Genomic DNA, 20105 nt, shown 5'->3' with positions numbered 1-20105 from the left:
GGCGTAGCGCTCGCTGATTGGTGGCCGCGCCGGAAGGGCGTGTCCGGCGGGGAGGAGGCCGGGGCGCCATGGTGAGTGCGGGCCGGGCCCGGAGCGGGGCGCCATGGCGGGGGAGGGAGGGCCCTGCTCGGCCCGGTAGCGCGGGAGCTTGGGCTGAACCGCGGCCCGCAGCCCTCGCGAGGCTGCCTGGCTCTCTCTGCGGAGAGACCGGGGCCAGCGGCCTCCCGGGCCCGGCCGGGCGGGTCCGCGGGGTGTGTGTGTGTGTGGGCTCAGGGAGCTGGGCCCCGCTGCCCGCCGTGGGTTATCCCGCCGCAGTGTCTCAGCCACGCGGTGCCCCTGCCCCCGGTTTCCCGGTGTCCCGTAAGCAGCAGCGGTGCCTGAGCCGCTCCTGCCAGCGCTGCCTGGGGATCCCTCTGAGCGCCTCTCCCTTTGCAGGCCACAGCGACGGACCAGCTCGTTGGCTTTGGCTTGGTCGCCTTCAGCCTCGTCCTGTTTGTTTACTACACCCTCTGGATCATCGTACTGGTACGGGGTTCCCCTGGCCGATATAATCCCAATCAGGTGTTTTCCTGGCCTTTGCTCAGGTGATGATGTGTCTGTGTCCCCAAAGGACTCGCCTCTTGGGATAAAATTTCAGGGCAGATCTTCCTCTGTGTGCTGGCACAGTCATTGTCCCATCTGGGTTTTCCTGGGCAAGACCAAACATTGATCGTGGTGCCCACCTGCTGTTCCAAGACAGGCTGACCCGGATTGAGCTGGATGAGCTATTGGGAAGAGCTGAAGCCTGGCCCTGGTGGAGGTGTAGTTATCAATGTCCACATTTACATCACCCAGATTCCTGGTTCTGGTGGGAGATAACAGAGGGAAACATAGAAAGAGACAAATCCTAACAGATCTGGAGCCTGGTAGGGAGGACAAGACTTCAGGGAATTCAGGACTCTAGAAAAGTGGTTGTGAGGCTGCCCATTTCTGGGGACACATCAACTGAGGTCATTAGTGATTTTTTTCCTGGAAAGAAACTTCTCTCAATGAGCCTTCCAGGTGTGAGAGGCCAGGTTCAGCCTTGAGCTAATGTCTGAACTCCTGCCAGCTTCCCCTCTAACTCCAGAGGTTTTGAATTCCCCTCTTCCATCTGCTCGCTCTGCTGCCTGTCTGTGCTCCCAGCATTCCCAGAGCTGTAGGAGCATTCTCTGCTCTGTGGGAATCCTCACACTGCTCCCTAGTGTCCAGAGCCTTCCACTGGCTCTGCAGAGTGATCCTGCTGGGATAACCATCGAGCAGAGCCAGTGTCAGCTGCAGGGCAGAGAGACAGGGATTTGCTGTATTCTGCAGCAGCAGCACTGCCCACCCTGAGCCCCCGGGGCTGTGGGACCCTGTGCCAGCCCCATACTCCCCCTCATTGTCCACTGAACACAAACCCTTCACTGCCCACCCACTCTTGGTCTCCGTGGCCAGCCCACATGCAGGGCACACTTTTTTTAGCTTCCTCACACCAGATATTTCCATGTTTCTCCCAAAACCTTGAGGCTGCACCTGGAGGTGTTGTGCCCCCCTGCTGACACCTGTCTGTCCCTGCAGCCCTTCATGGACAGTGACCATGGCATCCACCAGTATTTCCTGCCTCGGGAGTATGCAGTTATCATCCCTGTGGCAGCCGGGCTGCTGCTGCTGCTATTTATAGGTGAGAGTTATTTCTGTTGTTCTAATTAGAAACTTCTAAATTAGGAAGGGAGAAGAGGGTTGCTAGGGGTTTAATGTGTGACACTCATGACACTTTCTGTGGTTACTGTTGCAGCTTAGCCTGGCACAGGGATTTGGAGCTGTGTTTGTGTGTGACTTTGGCTGTTTGAGCCTCTGGACAGCAGAATTTTCTTGCTCTCTCTGCTGAATTTCTGCTTCTCATTATGAGATATTGTAGAAGTGCCTGGAATGAAAAGTTTCCTACCTGAATCTGTTCTCTCTCTCATGGCAGGTGTTTTTATAATGTTCGTCATGTGGAAGAGCAGGAAACATGCCAAGAAATCAGACTGAAGGCCCATCTGAGGAGATGCCCACGCTGCAGCATCAAAGCCAGGAAAAGACTTTTCTTGCAGCTCCAGGCAGATATCTCCAAGGTGCCCAGCACTGAGCTGCTCCCACATTCCCTCCTGCAGAGACTAAACCCGTAGTTTACAATTCACTGACCAAAGAGAGGCAGGATTCATCCAAGGCTCATCAAGTGAGGGACCAGAGGCCCTGCTGAGGGACCTGCTCCCCAGCTGGGGCTGCCCTGCCACTCCCTGGGCACTCCTTCTCCTCAGCTCTGGCTCTGCCCAGTAGTTTGTTCCTTCTGGGAATTTTATTTAAAAGTTTACCTACAGTTTGTGGGGGGTTTTTTATTCAAGTCTGAGAGGAGAGAAATGAGACTTTGGGCTTGGAAAGGACAAGTTTGCCTTCTCCATTTGCTTCTGGAAGGGCTAATCACAGTGCTGGGGGCTCTTGCCTTTCTGAAGAGGGACTCCCATGAGGCTGGGTGTGCAGAGGGTGCAGGGACAATGCTGTCCTCTGCATCCCACCCAGCTGAGGGGATGGTGAGATGTCCTGGATCACAGGGAAGTGTTGGGTGTGATTCCCATCACAGCTCTCAGTCCTGGCTGGATTCCTGCCCTGGACAAGGCTGCATGTGCCAGCCAGCTGGGGCTGAGCAGGCAGGTGTGGCAGTGTCCTTTACCTGTGGAGTTTCTTCTCCTGGCAGCAGCTGCTGCCCTGGCAGCTCCCCTGCACCACAGTGAGCAGGATCACCTTCAATAAAGGTCTCTAAGGTCTCGCTCCTGTCCTCTGCTCATGCCAAGGGGTGCCACAAGCCTGCCAGGGTGGGTTCAACTGCATGGCCTTGGCAGTGCATGGCATCCTGCTGCAAAGGTCCTGCTGGTGAGGTCAGGCAGGGAAGCACCAGAGGGAATCTGGCCCAACTCTATGCTGGCTCTGCCATGCTTGGGACTGCTGGGGAGGGCAGATTTGGGGCACTCTAACCCTTCTTGCATGGACTGTTAACTTCCTGCCCAGCAGCATAGTCCCACAGTTTCCCATCCTGCCTGGGGGTGATGCTGGTGGCTTGGGACACCCCGAGGGCCACAGCTGAACCTGGCTGCAAGAGCCAGCAGAGGGTCCAGAGGTGAGGCTCTGGCTGGAGGTTTGCAGAGGCTGCCAGCCCATGCTGAGCTGTCAAACCCCTTGCTGCCCTTCCCTGTCCCTCACCTGCTGGCCAGGGCTCAGCCCACCCCACAAGGGTGGTTTTGGGCTGGGTCAGAAGGAAGCAGAGAGTGGAAGAATTTAATGGTGACTGAGCAGTTCCAGGCGTGGCCTCCCCATCCGGTTTTGCATCCTGTATAGAATCCAGCGGTGTTCCTGTCACTTCCTCTCCCTCTGGTTCCGTGGCTGTTGAGGGCAATGTCAGGGGATATCAAGATAATATGTCATGTTTGTTCATCACGTGGGAGAAATAAAATCTAGTGCCCTGCCCTGGGCCAACAGGATCTGGGAACACTTCCTGGGTGCTCTGTGGCTGGACCCTGGCAGGAGGGGCTGCAGGTGAAGAGCAGCTGGAGCTTTGGATGGGGTCTGGGGTACCGAGGGTCTCACCCGACCTGATCGCACACCTGAGCCATTCCGGACCCTTGTGGTGTCCCTGGGATCATCGGGAGCTGGTGGTGTACGGAGGTGAGAGAGCACAGGGAGCAGGGAAGCTGCAGGATCCCCCGAGCGGGAGGCGAGCCTGGAAGGGCAGAACAAGAGGGGGAAAGAGCGTGGGGTCGCTACCGACACACGGTAGGGAGAGGGGGGGATCGGTCCCGGGACACACGGGGTGGGTGCCGGGTCGGTCCCAGCGCGCCGGGCACGAGCCCACGGGCAGGGGCGGGCGCGCCCCCGGAGGAGCGGGGTCGCGGGGCGGGGCGGGGGCGGTGCCGGTGCCGGTCCCGGCAGTGGCCGCTCCGCTTTACCCGCTCGGCTTTCCCCGCCGGCCTCGCTCCGGCCGGGATGCAGGACCCGCCGGCGGCCGCGCTGGGGGCTCCCGGCTCGGTGAGTGGGGCCGGCACCGGGAACCGGGGACGCCGCGCCGGGGGAGCGCCCCGGGCCCGACCCCTGCCCGGCGGGGCGGCACCCGCGGAGGCACGGGGGGAACCGGGCACGGAGGGGGAATTGGACACGTGGGGGGGTCCCGGGGGTCTTGGGAATGAGGGGGCGTGGGGGGGATCCCGGTAATGGCCTCGGGGAGGTCCCGGCACGAGGCGTGGGGGGAATCCCGGGCTTTGGGGTACCGGGGGGATCCTGGTGGGCGACCTCACCGCTGAGCCCGCTCCGCTTGCAGGGTGCGAGCCCCCACCCTGCCGGTGATTTGGCAGCCCCCCGAGGATGAAGACGCTGGTGAGTACCCGCTGGGGCAGAGGCGAAGGGCCGGTGGGACCCCGCCGCCATCGGGGAGCCGCTCACCCTAAAATTGGTGCTGGAGGAGGTTGAGCCCGGCTGCGGGCGGTGCTCGCCGGCGGCACGGAGCCCGTGGGGCGTGCGGGCACTGCCGCTGCAGGAAGTGAGCCGGGCCCGCACCTCAGCATCCTCCGAGGGGCAGCTCCCTTATGGCCACGGGGCCACCGGCATCCGGCACGGGGCCAGCGCACGTGGGCAGGCCCGGAGGACTCTCCCCGCTCTGCTTCCAGGTCGGGCTCTTCCTGACGCTGGTGTGCGCGGTGGTGGTGGCGATTGTGCTCGTCCCGCTGTGCTACCGCGCCCCTGTGCAGCCGTGCTGCCCGGCCCCGGGGCTGCGGGACAGCCACACCGCATCCGGCGTCCGCAGCTTCCAGGGATACAGCCGCGTTCCCGACGGAAAGGTGCGTGCTGCTGGCGGGGCAGCTCGGCCCACCTGTGCCTCAGTTTCCCTGTCCTTTGGGAAGGGAGGCAGGGACTCTGGTGTGTCCCGCTGCTGCGGGAGGCAAGGAGGAGCTGACGGTGCATCTCCCCGCAGCCGCTGGAGCGAGCGCTGTGCCGGCGCTGCGCCATCGTCTCCAGCTCGGGGCAGATGCTGGGCTCGCAGCTGGGACAGGCCATCGACGGGCAGGAGTGTGTCCTGCGCATGAACCATGCCCCCACCGCCGGCTACGAGCAGGACGTGGGGACACGCTGCACTATCCGGGTGGTCTCACACACCAGCGTTCCGCTGCTGCTGAGGAACCAGCCCTACTTCTTCCAGCAGTCTCAAGACACCCTCTACTTCATCTGGGGGCCAGGCAAGAAGATGAACAGGGAGAAGAAGGGCCCAACCTACCAGACACTGCTCAAGGTGATGGAAAAGTACCCCCAGATGCAGATCTACACCTTGACTGAGGAGAAGATGACATACTGTGATGATGTCTTCCAGAATGAGACAGGGAAGAACAGGTACTGTTCCTGAGGAGCCCCATCAGGCCCCCCTGTTGTACCACCTGTCCCCCCATCAAGCACCCCCAGTGTGGGTGGGCCAGCAGCACAGTGCCACCCGCTCCAGTGTGACCACGATGCCTTGCAGGATGAAATCTGGCTCCTTCCTGAGCACGGGCTGGTTCACCATGATCCTGGCCATGGAGCTGTGCGAGCAGATCAGTGTCTTTGGCATGGTCAGCGACAGCTACTGCAGGTATGAGGGGGTGGCGGGGGCAGGCGTGGGGTGTTCCAGTGTCCCCCCAAGTCCCACACTCACCCTGTCCTCTCCTGCCAGGGAGCAGAACCACTCCAGCGTGCCGTACCACTACTTTGAGAAGGGCCGGCTGGACGAGTGCAGGACGTACGTGATGCACGAGCAAGCTCGCCATGCTGGACACCGCTTCATCACCGAGAAAGCCATCTTCTCCCGCTGGGCCAAGAGGAAGAAGATAATCTTCAACCACCCATCCTGGGCAGGCAGGTAGGGCGCCAGCCATGGGTGAGGCAGCAGGAACGTCGGCGGCAGGGCAGCTCTCATCCTGCAGCAGCATGTCTCAGCTCTGCCAGTGCCACGGTTGGACACCTTTTGCCAAGCCCTGGAGCGGGGAGTCTCCATCTCTGCAGCAGCAGTGCCTGTTTCCCCTGGTGGACGGGCTGGGAATCCTCTGTTGTTTGGTGGGGGGCATGAGCTGGACCCATGCAGTCCCACCAGCTCCAAACGCCTGCCTGGGAGTCTCTCCAACCAGAGAGACCTGGTTTTCTGCTCTTTCTACCAGGAGGAATATTTAATGCAAGATTAGATATGCTGCTGGCCTCTGCCAGGACACAGGGCAGAAATGCTCAGCCCTGACAGGGCCACACATTGGTGCCTCTCACAGGGACGAAGCTCTACTGTGGACCTTGCCCCATTTGTGCCCTCTACTGTGGACCTTGCCCCACTTGTGTCCTCTGGACAGTGCCGAATGTGGGGTGCAGGCAGCTGAATTCAAGTTCTGCCTTCTGCTGCTTGGTGCCTGCATCCCTTCAGCTGGGAAGCCCTGGAGCCACATGTGCCCTAGGGGCTCCGAGTTGCCTTGTCACAAGTGTCCTTGGATTCAGACCAAAGCAAACGTGGCCATTAAAATTGTTTTTGATTCAGTGGTTCCCCTTGCTGTGCCCTTTGTGACTGCAGGATAGGACAAGGAGTGTGTGGGGGAGATATTCAACAGCTCATCACAGGCTGCCAGGCTATAAATAATAAGGGGAGGTGGCAAACTGAGCCTAAACATGGAAGAGGGTGTTGAGCTGTTAAGGTTGTCTGGGATCCAGCAGCTTTATCTATGCAGGATGGGTGCCGAGTCTGGGGTGATCCTCAGTCCCACAGGGCTCGGAGCTGCTGGGCTATCAAAGACACTTGCAGTTTCTGTGTCCCTGGAGAGTTGGGATATGCCATGGGAATTTGTGTGAGCCCACAGCAGCCCTTTGAACATGTGAACAGATGCCACATGTTTGGGTGGGTCCGGTGGTGTCTGGGGGGCCAGGGATGAGAGGAAGGACAGAGATGCTGGGGTGCAGTGAAGAGCGAGTGGTCCAGGAACTGGGGGTGCTGCCAGGGCTGATTCCTGCAGGGCAGTGCAGCCGTGGAGCCCATGGAGCTCTTTGCCTGCTGCCTCAGCTGCCACAACCCTGCACAGGGCAAAGCATCACCAGCACAGCGGAGCCAGAATCCCTCCAAACAGGCGTCAGGGATGCAGCCAGCAGTGGAGCCCTCTCCCTGCTCCACAAAACCCCCCAGAGCAGGGCCCTGGGCTCCTCGGCCAGCGCGGGGGAGACCTCGGCATCCCAGCAATGCGCTGCTCCCGGCACGGCGTGCTGCTCCTGCCACAGCCGAACAGCGCTGCCCCATCCCTGCTGCCCCATCCCTGCTGCCCGCACCAGTGCCCTCGAGAACGGGGGATCAGTCCTGGCCTTTCCCGGTGGCTCTCCCATCCCCGGAGGGCGGCACTAGGATCCAGCGGCTCTCCCATCCCCGGAGGGCGGCACTAGGATCCAGCGGCTCCCCCATGCCGGGAGGGCGGCACTAGGATCCAGCGGCTCCCCCATGCCGGGAGGGCGGCACTAGGACCCGGCCTGGGCGGCGGCAGCGGCGATATCAGTCTCGACAGCGATATCGGTAACGGCAGCGGTACCGGGCGCACCGCGGGGCGCAGCGCTCGGTGGAGCTCGCCAGTCCCCACCGGGCCCGTTCAGCCGGTAGGAGCGGCCCCTGCCCCCGGGGCCGGTGCCCGGGGATGGAGGGGTAGGAAGGGTCCCGCGTCGCCGCGGCCGGGGGTGGGGGATGCTCCTGGGGCGGGGGCGGACTCGCACGTAGGAGCGGCGGGAGGTTCGCACGGCGGCCGGGCGGGTTTTCCCTTCGCGGAGGGCGGGGGGTTCTCATCCGGGGCTGGGGACCCCGGCGGAGAAGGGGGCCGGGTCTGAAGCAGGCTGTTCCCGCAGCGCGGCGATGTGAGCCCCGGTGCCGGGGCCAGGCAGCCCCCGCCGCCCGCGGGGCGCAGCAGGTGACGGCTCCCCATGACAGCCCCCAGCAGGTAAGGCCGCGGGGCTCCGGCACCCTCCGTGGGGTCTCACATGGCCCGAGAGCTATGGAGGGAGCGGAGTCGGGGCCAGGAGTGGGGGTCCTACAGCGTCCCCGGCATTTGCACGCCAAAGCCCCCCAGCATCACCACTCCCGGCCGTGGCCTGGGCTTTCCGGGCAGGCTGGTACATTCTGGCACCGCCAGCAGCCCTGAGAGCGTTTCGAGCTGCCAGCTCCCCCCAGGGGTTGATCTCAGGCTGTTGCATAATTTTCCTTGTGTCAATTAGTAAAGAGGCTTCCGTGGTTTTTAATTTCCACTTGCTTTGAGCGCTCCAGTAACAGGAGCTGGGGCTCACTAACCAGGGCTCCCAAAATTAAACTGGGTCAGTCTGCTTTGAGTGGAAGTTAGAGTGGGTCCCGGGGCTGGAGAGGTCCCTGCACGTCTTCTGGATGCAATCCCATGCATGCACTGAGTGGGGCAGGTCTCCCTTCCATTCCCTCCTGATCTAAGACTCCTCTGGCGGAGGTTTTAAAGGAATTTCACTGCACGAGCAGCAGGTTGACCCTCCCTAACCCCGCGGTTTGAGTGGTTTTATCCCCACGAGAGGAGGATAATCCTCCCTGGACCCAGCTTAACGTGGGAATCCCCCAGGCACAAGTTGTGGCTGGGTTTGGCTCTTCCACACCCCAGACTTTGCCCAGCCTCTGTCCACAGCATTTCTTTTCCTCTCATAAATTCTGGGAGATTGTTCTCTTCAAAGGGTGCCTGGAGACTCATCCCGTGTACACCTGATCCACCTGTACACCTGTAGCCCCACCAGCCTGGCAGCCTGGGGACGATGGGCCAGGCTGGGGTGACCACATGCCTTGCAGGTGCTCGCGGGACGCCGGCGATCGCTGTGTGCTGAGGCCGGCACAGAGACATGAGTGGCAGCACGGTGAGTGCCAGGGAATCACCTCGGGGACCTCTGGGGACAGCAGGCATCCTGCTGGAGATGCCGTGGGAGCAGGGTGGGTGCTGCACAGCGGGGTGGGGGCAGCGGCTGATGCTCTCCCCCCGCCCGCAGAGCCAGCGCGCCGCCGCCCTGGGGGTCCTCTTTGCCCTGATCATGTTGCTGATCATCTACAGCTCCGGCAACGGGAGCGAGGTGTTCCCCTACAGCCGCCTGCGGGGCAGAGCCCGCCGGCCCCCCGACCTCAAGAAGTGGGGGGTGAAAAGCGGGTACCTGCCTGTCTGTGGGAACAAGGTACGAGCTGGGCAGCAGGGCCGGGCCTCGGCGGGGACACAGGGTCTGTCCCTCTGCTGACACCCAGCCAAACCCTCCCTTCCTGAGGACAGTGGCTCTGCAGGGTACAGTACCCTGTCCACCACAAGTCACCTGCTGATGGCATTTGTCATCACCAGACCCTGACTGCCCGCTGCCACCAATGCGTCGTTGTCACCAGCTCCAGCCACCTCCTGGGCACGCAGCTGGGCACGGCCATCGACGGGGCTGAGTGCACCATCCGCATGAACGATGCTCCCACCACGGGCTACAGCGCTGATGTGGGCAACAAGACCAGCTTTCGTGTGGTGGCCCACTCCAGCCTCTACCGTGTCCTCAAGCGGCCCCAGGAGTTCGTCAACAAGACCCCAGAGACCATCTTCATCTTCTGGGGGCCGCCCACCAAGATGCAGAAGAGCCTCCTGAAGATCATCCAGCGTGTCTGCGCCTCGTTCCCCAACATGACCGCCTACGTTGTCTCCCCTGGCCGCATGAAGCAGTTTGATGAGCTGTTTCGGGGAGAGACAGGCAAGGACAGGTACCTCAGAGCCACCTCTGTGCTGTGTCCCCCTTTCTCCAGGTTCCCAAGACACAGCTGACTCTTGGAGCTGCTTCGTGGACTGCAGCATTGAGCTGGGGGTCCCTGAGGCATTGTGGGGACACTGAGGGGGTCCATTATCCACATCACCTCACCCCTGTCGTCCTTCCTGCTGTTTTTGCTCCCCAGGGAGAAGTCTCGCTCGTGGCTCAGCACGGGCTGGTTCACCATGGTGATCGCGGTGGAGCTGTGCGATGCCATCCACGTCTATGGCATGGTGCCCCCCACCTACTGCGGGTGAGGAGAGCCCCAGGCCCCACCCAGCGCCCTGACCCCACCACGGGGCTCACCCAGTGCTCTCTCCCCCTGCAGCCGCCACCCCCCGCCCCGGCGCCTGCCCTACCACTACTACGAGCCCAAGGGTCCCGACGAGTGCACGACCTACATCCACAACGAGCGGAGCCGCCGCGGCAACCACCACCGCTTCATCACGGAGAAGAGGGTCTTTGCCAGCTGGGCCAGCCTCTACAACATCACCTTCTCCCACCCCACCTGGACCTAGGGGCTGCCCCACACCTGCTGGGCACGCCCCTGGAGCTGGCAGGGATGGGGGCTCCCCTGCATCCCCCTGGGAGTGGTGGGAGCCAGGCATCAAAGTGCCACCAGCTGCCTCCCACCTGGGATGTGTTGGGTTTTGAGCTGCTTTTTGGAGGCCAAGTGGTGAATGTCATATTTGGGGTGTCCCCCCTCCATGTGCAGGATGGGCATGATATCCTGCCCCATGCTGGTCCATGCACACTGCAGCCCCTGTGAGCCTCTAAGGGAGTTCCAGGTCCCCTTGTCTCAGTTTTGGTTTCCATCACTTCTGGGGTCATTACAGAGACTGTTTCCCCCAACCCTCTGGGTGGGGAGAACCCCTCTTGGAGCTCAGCCCCCCTCTGTTATCCCCAGCCCCCTCATCCCTCAGTCCTCAGCCATCCTTCCCACAGTAGAACCCCACAGTTTTTGGTGGGACCCCACGGGTGTGACATTGCCATCCTCCCTGTACCAGGACCCCAAAAACACCAGCCCCTCCCAGCACTCCTGCACCCCACTGTACCAAAACCTTTTCTAACTGAAAGATGGGATTTTTGGGAGCTTTTGGGGGGTTTTGGCTTTTTTTTCTCCCCGATTCTAATGCTGGGGTTTGTACTTGGGTTTTCTGGATGAAGGACTGAGCAGAGGCTGCTCATTAATGGTAACAAAGGGCCAGCAGCTGCTTATAAAATATTTAGAAGTGGGCAGGTGGGGGGTGGGCACCCTGTGGCTGGGACAGGACTTTGTTATTAATGTTTCAGCAGTAGATCTGGGGAAAGCACCTAAATATGACATGTTTGGGTGCTGAGCCTTGGCAGGAATCCATTCCTCAGTTTCCCTCTGGCTGGGGTTTTGAGGGGCTCAGTCCTGGGGAAGCAGTGGGGTGCCCATGTTTTGTAATTGTTTGTACAGGAATAAATATTGCTGCAGTCTGTTACCTTGAGCCCTGGCTGTGGATGGGTTTTTGGGGATGATGGCAGTGTCCCCCAGCCCACAGCAGTGCTGTCCCTGAGCACCTGTCAGGAGGGTGTGGCCAGGTGGGATCCATGTCCAGTTCCTGGCTGACTCCAGCTCTGAGCCACCTCCTCAGTGGCAGGTGACAGCTGAGACCTCCCCAGCTTGTGTCACCCCCAGCCAGGTGCCCTGGGGTCACCAGGGTCTCTGCAGCCTCAGAGGAGGAGGAAGGGCAGGTAAGTGCAAAATACTTGGAGATGACAGTTGCCTGTCTCAAAGTCTGGTGCCACAGAAGGACTTGGCATGAGATGGGCACAGAAGGGAGCAGCACAATGGCACTGCTCTGGTCTGGCACAGCTGGGTAACACATCCAGACAAGCTGTGGAGGGCAAGTGCTCATACACATATCACTGCTCAAACAGTTCACCCCAATTTATGGGATAGACAGCATCCACAACCACTAAACCCCCTCTTCCTCCTGCCAAATATGCCTGAGACTTTGATATTAAATTAATTATAGTAAATTAAACCACTGTAAGAGGAATTTGAGATAAGATAAAGGTGGTGCTATTGTCTGAGTATTATTTCAGATTAGGGCTGGTAAACAAAACTGGGAGAGAAGAATGTATCACTGATAATGGACACAGAATCCACAAGGAAAGCCAACCTGGTAACTGGTGATGGAATCAGCACCAGCTGGGTAAAAGGTAATTCTGGCAGGGGAGATTGCAACCATGGACTCCACTCGAAGAGAAAGGCTGAGCATGGGATTAATTAGCATTAGAAGAGAGGGAATCATTCAACCAATGGGATAAATGGACTGCGTAGCCAATGAGCAGTAATGCCTTCATTTGCAAAAATATATAAATAGTGAAAAGCTTTCAACAACCTCGGGACCCCCACCACCATGAAGACCACGGTAAAGAAGGACAGTGGGATGCTGAGGGATCCACGAGTGGTGACAATCTTCTGCTTGACCAATCTCTCCCTCTCCCCCCACACACCCAATCCCTCTTTTCTATTTCTCTTTCTCTACCTCACATTTTATTGTTAAATAAAACCTGTACTATTGGCTTTGGCACCCAGCATCTCTCACTAATCAGATCTTAACAAGGACACAATGCACCCGGGGTTCTACATCCCTGGAGTGGCAGGGAGGGGTGGGTGGGAGCATGGGGACATTGGGATGGGATGGAGAAATAAGGACATTAGGGACAAGTATGGTGACACTAGGGATGGGATGGGACAGGAATGGGGACATTAGGGATGGGATGGGGACATTAGGGACAAGGATGGTGAGAACAGGGATGGGATGAGACAGGAGCGGAGACATTAGGGATGAACACAGGGATGGGATGGGATGGGATGGGATGGGATGGGATGGGATGGGATGGGATGGGATGGGATGGGATGGGATGGGATGGGATGGGATGGGATGGGATGGGATGGGATGGGATGGGATGGAGATGTGGGAATGGGTTGGGGGCTTGAGGGCATTAGGAACAAAGATGGGGACAGGAACAGGGACATTAGGGATAGGGGTGGGGACATGAGAACGGAATGGGGGCAGAAAAGGGGAAGCGACATGTGGACAGTGACGTGAAGAGCATTGCCCCGCGATGAGCCGGGGGAGCGCCGCAGCGCCCAGCCCCGGCAGGGTGGGGGTCCACCGGCAGGCGGACCCGCACCCCCGGGCTGTGCGGGGTGTAAGCGCGTCCTGCCCGCGCGGGCGGGCGCAGGGACCGCCGTGTCCCCGCCGTGTCCCCGCCGTGTCCCCGCCGTGTCCCCCCCGTCCCCCCGCGCCGCCGCTCGCGCTGCCGGTGCCGCGCGCTCCCGGCGTGCCCCGCGCGCCGCCGTGCTCCATAAATAGCGGTACCGGCGGGCACGGCGCGGGCGGCGGCGGGGCCAGGTCAGTGCGGGACCCCCATGGGGCCTGGTCCGTGAGGGGCTTGGTCGGTGCGGGACCGGGTCGGTGCGGAACCATCGGGCCCGGTCCGCGAGGGGCTTGGTCGGTTGCGGGACCCCCGTGGGGCCGGGTCCGTGCGGGACCGGTCAGTGAGGGGACTGGTCAGTGCGGGTCCGCCATAGGGCCGGGTCAGTGCGGGTCTGGTCAGTGTGGGGCCGGTCCATGCGGGGCTTGGTCAGTGCGGGACCCCCGTGGGGCCGGGTCCCCTCGGGCCCGGTGAGTGCAGTCCCCGCCAGCGGCGGGCACGGGCGCAGCGCAGGGGCGCGGGGGCTTTGCTTGGCCCCTGCGCGGGATGGCGGGGGCACTGCGGGGGTACTGGAGCAGCCGCGGGTCCCGGGGAGGGGCTGCGGGCCGCTGGCCGCCGATGGAATGGGAGGACTGGATTGGAGCTGGCGGTGCGGTGAGGTCGCTGGGGGCACCCCGGGGTGCAGCCCGCTTATGGTCTTGGTTGCGGAGTTACGAGACCATCCTGCAGCCCCCTCCCCAGCGCTCCCCGATCGCCTCTGGAGCGGTCACGTCCACATCACCGCCACCCTGCAGCCGTGGGACCGGCAGCGCACTGGATCAGGCACCCAGCTCGCACTGAGCTCTGTCACCCCACCAAGAGTTGTGCCAGCTGTCCTGGGTCTCAGCCCCCCCACATTTAGGGACTCGGGAGTTGTGCACCCCCCAAAGCCCGTGGGGGCCATATCAGGACTTTGTCCCCTCAGCGCTGGTGGGATGTGACCCGGTGCCGGTTTCAGTCCGGCCATTCTTAGCCCCTGCCCTTTCGAGGCTGTAACACGACCTGTCAGCGGCTGCGGGCTCCTGTGGCCACGGGTGCCCCGTCCCTGCACCCCGTCCGGCCGGTTTGGGGTGACGCGCTGTGGCCAGGCAGGTGGGGTGCCGCGGGGCTGGGCGTGGACAGGCGGGGAGGCCAAACACACCCTCGAGGTCCTGGGGGTGCCGGGGGGTGCTGCAGCCCCCTCCTTGGGACACCCCCTAAAAACAGCCCGTGGGCAGCTGGGGGTGCTGTCCCCATCCCTCGGTGCTGTGGTGGCACCGAGCATCCCAAGCGGGTTTCCTACTGTCGGGCAGCACCCCAGGCACTGGGATGTGGGCAGGGCAGGGGAGGAAGCCGGAAACGTCACCGCGCGTCACCCGGCATGGGGATGCCCTTACCGCAGCCGGATGCGGAGGGTGACTGCTGGGAGCCAGGTGAGTGATGGCCGCAGAAGCAGAGATCCCTCAGCTCCCTATTCCGGGCCCGAGCCATGAGCTGTGCCTTCCATCCAACCCCCCAGCCTGGCCCTGGAGCTGGCACCATCATGGCCAAAAAGGGAGACCCCTTTTCTCCCCAGACTCTTAGTGTGTCGCATCACCTCATGTGCTGAGTTGTTTATCCTGCTCTTTCCTGGCAGCCTTAAGTGCTTCTGTGCCTGGACCACGGCAGCATGTCAGCAGGTGAGTGATCTGTCTCCCTGCATGCATTCCAACTGCATTCGTCCCTTCAGTGTCCCCTGCATCCATTCCTCTGTATCTCCCTGTCTCCCTTGTATCCATTTCCTTGGTTGCCCCCTGTATCAATCCCACCTGCATCCACTCCCTTGATCCCCCCTGCATCCATCCCCTCTGCATACCCCTGTCCCCCTTTTATCCAACCCATTTGTCCTCCCCTGCATCCACCCCCTCTGCATTCCCCTTCCCTCCCTGCCTCTGTCCTCTGTGTCCCCCCTGCATTTGTCCCCCTTACATGCAGCTCCTGCTCCTCTTTGCATTCCTCCTCTCCCTGTGCCCCTGTGTCCTTGCCTCCCTCTCTTCTGTCCATCCCCCATGTCCCTCCAGCCCCCCCACATGCCCTACATCCCCTTGGTCCCTGCCAGACACTTGGCTCCATCCCCAGCCCTGGGGAGTGCTGGGTGCCAAGGAGTTGAAATTTCATCCAGCTGTAATCAGGAGATGGGAAAGTGGCCCCAGAGGAACACAACTTTATTTTTAGCTCTGCTTCCCTCTTCGGCACCACCCCACACCACGGTTGGTGCTCAGATCCCACAGGTGGTGCCACCCTGTGCCAGGGTGCTGGGCAGGGGCTGGGATGGTCAGTGCCACTTGCACATCAGCCCCCAGGGACCGATGCTGGAGGCCAGGGACTGCCAGGGTTGTGCCAGGTGCTCGAGGTGGCCGTGCCAAGCTGAGCCTCCAGGGCCCAGTTAGCCCAGCGGGGTGAGAAGCCAGCCACAGGGACGGATGAGGCCAGTCCCTGCCTGCAGTGGAGCCGTGGACAATGACCACCTCTGGGACGCCACCTGGCACTGGAATTCCAGCCCATGGCCGAGGTGCTGTGGGGTCCTTGTGCTCAGATATGGCCAGACATCCCAGCCTGCCCAGGTGACCAGGACACACGTCTGCTTCCCTCTCCATCTTCTCCCCAGGACTCTCCTGGATCGGTCCCCTCTATCCCCAGGGATGCCTGCCCTGAATCTGGCACCCCCTGGGGACACCTCACTCTCCAATGGACCTTTTGGCTTTTGATAATTTTTTTTTTCCCTTTCTGTCTTCCAGAAAAGCTCAAGCAGCACAAAATCATCTTTGTGGTGGGTAAGTCTTTGTCTGGGTCCTGTCACTTGTGGGGTTAGCCCATGCCTTTTCCCTGTAGCTCTAGGCTGGGGAAACAGGGCTGGAGGCTGGGACTGGGCTATTCCCAGGTGCTGTGGGATGGCCATGGCTCCAGCTTGGCTCCTCAAGGTCACATGGGTATGCTGGGACCAGGAGGCCACCTCTGGCCAGGCATGGGGTGGCAGCATCTGGGGTGATGTGACAGTAAACCAGTGGGGGTTGATTATCACCACAAACCCCTGGGTGGTAATGTGACAAAACCCAGGGCGGTGATGCCGTGGGTGCCATCAGGGTGTGTTGCCCATGGGCCAATTCCCAGCAGCCCATGCCACCCCCAAGCACTTGAGCAACCTCAGGAGGAGCTCTGTCCATCCACTTGGTGCTGGGTTTGGGGACACCAACTGATGTCACTGAGCTCTGAGGACTCCCGAGTGTCTGTGCTGCTGCTCCCATGTACCCCTCCCTCTCCTTACCCATGGCTTGGGGCACACGTGTGCCTTACAGGTGGCCCTGGCTCGGGGAAGGGGACACAATGTGAGAAGATTGTGCAGAAGTATGGCTACACCCACCTGTCCACGGGGGACCTGCTGCGGGCTGAGGTCAGCTCGGGCTCGGAGCGGGGCAAGAAGCTGCAGGCCATCATGGAGAAGGGAGAACTGGTGCCCCTGGTAAGCCCTCACCAGCCAGCAGCTGCCACGTGGTGGGGTGTGCAGGGTGTCAGTGGGGACCCCCCACAGTAATGGTTGGCACATGGCTCAGGCAGCTCTGGCCCTGCCATCCCAGGGTGGGATTTGCAGCAGGGATTGGGGATGCTGGGTGGGAGTCATGTTGTCCCATATCAGCTACAGCAGCTCTGCCCTCCCCCTGCAGGACACGGTGCTGGACATGCTGCGGGACGCCATGGTGGCCAAAGCAGACGTGTCCAAGGGCTTCCTGATTGATGGGTACCCCCGTGAGGTGAAGCAGGGAGAGGAGTTTGAAAAGAAGGTGAGCTGAAAAGAAGCATGCTGGGCTATGCCACAGTTTGGCACAGAGACTCAACCCAGCAGCAGCCTGGCCTCCCCACAGCAGAGATCACATCCCAGAAGGCTCTAAACTGGGCAGCATGTCCCCCTACCTCAGGGACAGCCTGTGCCCAGAGCACAGTGGGAGGGACCAGGGTGTCCTCAGGCTGACAGAGCGTGACAACAGTGCTGACACGATGGTGATGGCAGAGAGCCAGGGCTTGGCCACAGTGCCCCTTTGCCTCCCTCTACATGGCCCTAGAGGCCACTGGAATGGTGGCCTGGTGGCCCCCAGATCCATGTGGAGGGAGGCAGAGGGTGGTGTGGGGACATCTGTGACCCTCATGCTGACCCCCACCGCCTGCCAGACCCACACCAGCTCAGTGTGGTGACAGCCATGTCCCCTGTGCCCACAGATCGCCCCCCCCACGCTGCTGCTCTACGTGGATGCCGGGAAGGACACAATGGTGAAACGGCTGCTGAAGCGAGGCGAGACCAGCGGGAGGGTGGATGACAATGAGGAGACCATCAAGAAGCGTTTGGAGACCTACTACAAGGCCACTGAGCCTGTCATTGCCTTCTACAAGAGCAGAGGCATCGTCCGCCAGGTAAGCAGGAACGTGGCTGATGCCAGCACCCTGCAGCCCCGCTGCCTGGGGCTTGTGTCCCAGGGGAGGGGAAGTGGTGGGTGGAGATCATGTGGGAAGCAGGAAAACTCAACCTTGCCTAGTTTGGGGTGGGCTGGACCCCTCTCGTTCCCAACACACCCCCTCCAAGGATGGTCCACACTCCCTTGCCCTGAATGAGCCCTGCCCTCTTCACCCATGGCCAAAATGCATCCTTGGAAGAGCTCCAGTTGCTCTGAGATGAGAGCCCTTGGAGTCCCCAGCTAACCCCTCTGTACCCAGCTCAACGCCGAGGGCTCCGTGGAGGAGGTTTTCCAGCAGGTCTGCACCCACCTCGACTGCCTGTAGCCGAGCCCCCGGCCCCAGTTCCCCCCAGTGCACTCCAGCAGAGACAGCGGAAGCGGCTTTATCCTGTTTTCGTGGACGGAGCCGTGCGGAGGAAATTTCAAGGACATTGTGTTTGGCTCTTTCCCGTCTCTCCCCAGTAAAGTTCACTTTAATGAATCCAGACTTTATCTTTTTCTTCTGTCGCAGGAAATGAGTTTTTCTTTCCAGAGATTTTTTTTTTCTCCCCCTCTGTCACCCCCCCCCCCCAGCCCCTCTGGAGCTGATTAAGGGCAGGAAGCGGGTGTTTATCCCACCGGGGCAGCGAGATGCTGTGCTCAGAGGAAGGGAGGGAGCATCCCGGCCGCTCGCCCTGGCTTCCCAATCCTTGGCCTGCAGGGAGGCTGTGCCTGCATCCTCCAGCCAGTGCCATTGCTGAGCCCCCTCGTGCTCTGGGTGTGTGTCTGGACACACAGGCAGCATCTGAGTCGTGTCCTGCACATGCGTCCCTTCCTCTCAGCTCTCCCACTGGCTGCCAGGGGCTGGAGGTGACCGGATTTGGGATGGGGATTTCCACCACTTTCATGCCTTGGCATTTCCTTGTTTCTGTTGGCTGTCAGGGTTTTTTGGGGTACACAGTGGCTGCACTGGTGGTCTGTGGTGGCACAATGCCCTGGAGTGGGGTGCTCCCTGTCCTGCTGTGCCTGGACACTCACTGTGTGGGGATCAGGAATGCACTGACACCCAGAGGAGCCCAGCCACCAGGCTGGGGAACTGGGTGGATGCCCTCTTGGTGGTGAGTCACAGGACCCCAACAGACAGGCAGTTGGGGGTGCTGGTGGAGGGTACAGGGGATGTGAGGGCTCCCCAGCACCCACAGAACCACACAGGCACAATGCCATAGCAGAGGGGCTGCGGTGGGGCTTGGGGACAGGATTTACCCAGCCACAGTGAGGGCAGGAGGTAGCAGAGTTGCAACCCCAAAAGGGCCCCCCACCACTCACTTTTGGGCTGCTGGGAGCTGGGCACAGAGCCAGGGGGGTGGGAGGGCAGGAGGGGCGGCAGCATCGGGGTCAGCCAAGGCCACGAGGCCAAGGAGTCAGAGCGGAGAAAGGAAGCCAGCAGGGAAAAAACAAAACTCCCCAAGACGAAAACCCAAACTCACCAGTCAGCCCGACGTCAGCCCCGTGCTCAGGGGCCACGGGGCAGCGGCAGAGGCCGGGGCACTGCGGGGAGGCCGGCGGGCAGGAAGGATGCAGCCATCCGGCCGGGGCTGGGCCGCTGCCAGGACAGCGACCCAGGGCTGGGCCCGGCGAGTGCCTGCCTCGTGCTGCTGGGGACAGGGGACACGGGGCTCCTGTGGTTTGGGACACCGTGGCCTAAAGCTGGGGAGTGGGGAGACCTGTCTGTCTGGCACCTCCAGCCCTCTGTGGGTGTGCTGTGAGTGTGCCTCAGTTTCCCCAGGTGGTGACCTGGGCAGGCAGTAGGATGGGCCCCTGCCCTGCTCCCCAGTACGCCCTTAGTGCTTGATCTTGTTTAGATGCTTTTTCTCTGGTTTGAAAGCAAAGGCCTTCCCACATGCAGCAAGGGGGGAAGATGCTGGGCCCAATGGGGTGCAGGGGGCTGCACATGTGGGCACCCCACAGCCACAGCCACCCTCCTTCTGTCACAGCGTGCTGTCGCTATCCCAGTGTCCATCACTGGGGGTTTCTTGGTCGTTGTCCTGCGGTGTCCCCGCGGGGAGAGGGGTGCGAGGGAGCCAGAGGATCCTGTGCCGGGTCCCGGTCCCCATCGCTGTGTCCATCCCCGGGTGAGCACCCGTCCCCGCGGTCCCCAGGAGATGGCAGTGCTCCGTCATGGGAGATGCTTGCTGGACACCCCGGGTCGCAGACATCTCCGGGGACATCCTGGCTGCTGGGGACAGGCGTCGCTGACTACCCTGGCACGTTTCTATTCTGTCCCCATGCCCTTGGACCACTAGTTGAGATAGAAACCCCGCCCGGGGACCTGCGCCCACCCCCGGTATGAGGGTCCCACCCCCACGTATAGCTTTGGGAGGGCTCTCGCCTCGGCCAGGTGTGGGGAGAAATGGGGCAGAAGGGGATCCCTGGGTGTCCCCAGCCACCTCATGGATCCCCTTTCCGCGGTGTTCAGCTGTGACCCCCTTGCCCGTGACTCCTCACCCAGGCTCCCTTGTCCCAAGGGATCTCCTGACCCCAAGCCCACCTGCAGGTAGGGCTGTCCGGGCAGCCTCAGCTGTGCAGGCAAGG

General features: G+C 61.3%; 4 protein-coding genes across 8 annotated transcripts; all 4 read left to right on the top strand.

Annotated features, from left to right (window-relative positions):
• The first annotated feature begins 9 nt into the window (after window positions 1-9).
• DPM2 (dolichyl-phosphate mannosyltransferase subunit 2, regulatory) lies at window positions 10-2806 on the top strand. Of its 2 annotated transcripts, none has more exons than XM_079324349.1 (4): window positions 10-71; window positions 436-525; window positions 1579-1681; window positions 1973-2806. In XM_079324349.1, the coding sequence occupies exons 1-4, from the start codon at window positions 69-71 to the stop codon at window positions 2029-2031; spliced, it is 255 nt and encodes an 84-aa protein (XP_079180475.1). In that variant the 5' UTR covers window positions 10-68; the 3' UTR covers window positions 2032-2806. The 2 variants fall into 2 exon arrangements, with proteins under 2 accessions (XP_079180475.1, XP_079180476.1); XM_079324350.1 differs by lacking the exon at window positions 10-71 and adding an exon at window positions 101-106.
• A 729-nt stretch (window positions 2807-3535) lies between these two features.
• On the top strand, window positions 3536-6570 carry ST6GALNAC4 (ST6 N-acetylgalactosaminide alpha-2,6-sialyltransferase 4). Of its 2 annotated transcripts, none has more exons than XM_079324347.1 (6): window positions 3536-3699; window positions 4349-4404; window positions 4695-4865; window positions 5000-5412; window positions 5540-5647; window positions 5729-6570. In XM_079324347.1, exons 2-6 carry the CDS (start codon window positions 4393-4395, stop codon window positions 5916-5918), a joined length of 894 nt encoding a protein of 297 aa, XP_079180473.1. In that variant the 5' UTR covers window positions 3536-3699; window positions 4349-4392; the 3' UTR covers window positions 5919-6570. The 2 variants fall into 2 exon arrangements, with proteins under 2 accessions (XP_079180473.1, XP_079180472.1); XM_079324346.1 differs by lacking the exon at window positions 3536-3699 and adding an exon at window positions 3921-4059.
• A 947-nt stretch (window positions 6571-7517) lies between these two features.
• Window positions 7518-11309, top strand: ST6GALNAC6 (ST6 N-acetylgalactosaminide alpha-2,6-sialyltransferase 6). Of its 2 annotated transcripts, none has more exons than XM_079324152.1 (7): window positions 7518-7711; window positions 7909-8000; window positions 8861-8925; window positions 9055-9234; window positions 9393-9790; window positions 9980-10087; window positions 10163-11309. In XM_079324152.1, the coding sequence occupies exons 3-7, from the start codon at window positions 8911-8913 to the stop codon at window positions 10350-10352; spliced, it is 891 nt and encodes a 296-aa protein (XP_079180278.1). In that variant the 5' UTR covers window positions 7518-7711; window positions 7909-8000; window positions 8861-8910; the 3' UTR covers window positions 10353-11309. The 2 variants fall into 2 exon arrangements, with proteins under 2 accessions (XP_079180278.1, XP_079180279.1); XM_079324153.1 differs by having other exon boundaries at window positions 7561-7585.
• A 1855-nt stretch (window positions 11310-13164) lies between these two features.
• Window positions 13165-18015, top strand: AK1 (adenylate kinase 1). Of its 2 annotated transcripts, none has more exons than XM_079324149.1 (7): window positions 13165-13229; window positions 14687-14729; window positions 15828-15863; window positions 16386-16549; window positions 16752-16868; window positions 17302-17493; window positions 17794-18015. In XM_079324149.1, exons 2-7 carry the CDS (start codon window positions 14720-14722, stop codon window positions 17857-17859), a joined length of 585 nt encoding a protein of 194 aa, XP_079180275.1. In that variant the 5' UTR covers window positions 13165-13229; window positions 14687-14719; the 3' UTR covers window positions 17860-18015. The 2 variants fall into 2 exon arrangements, with proteins under 2 accessions (XP_079180275.1, XP_079180276.1); XM_079324150.1 differs by lacking the exon at window positions 13165-13229 and adding an exon at window positions 14020-14163.
• Window positions 18016-20105: the final 2090 nt, after the last annotated feature.

The sequence above is a fragment of the Erithacus rubecula genome, assembly GCF_903797595.1.
Source record: "Erithacus rubecula genome assembly, chromosome: 21".
Taxonomy (NCBI): domain Eukaryota; kingdom Metazoa; phylum Chordata; class Aves; order Passeriformes; family Muscicapidae; genus Erithacus; species Erithacus rubecula.
The sequence above is the reverse complement of the archived record's forward strand: the minus strand, read 5'-3'. Positions and strand labels throughout refer to the sequence as shown.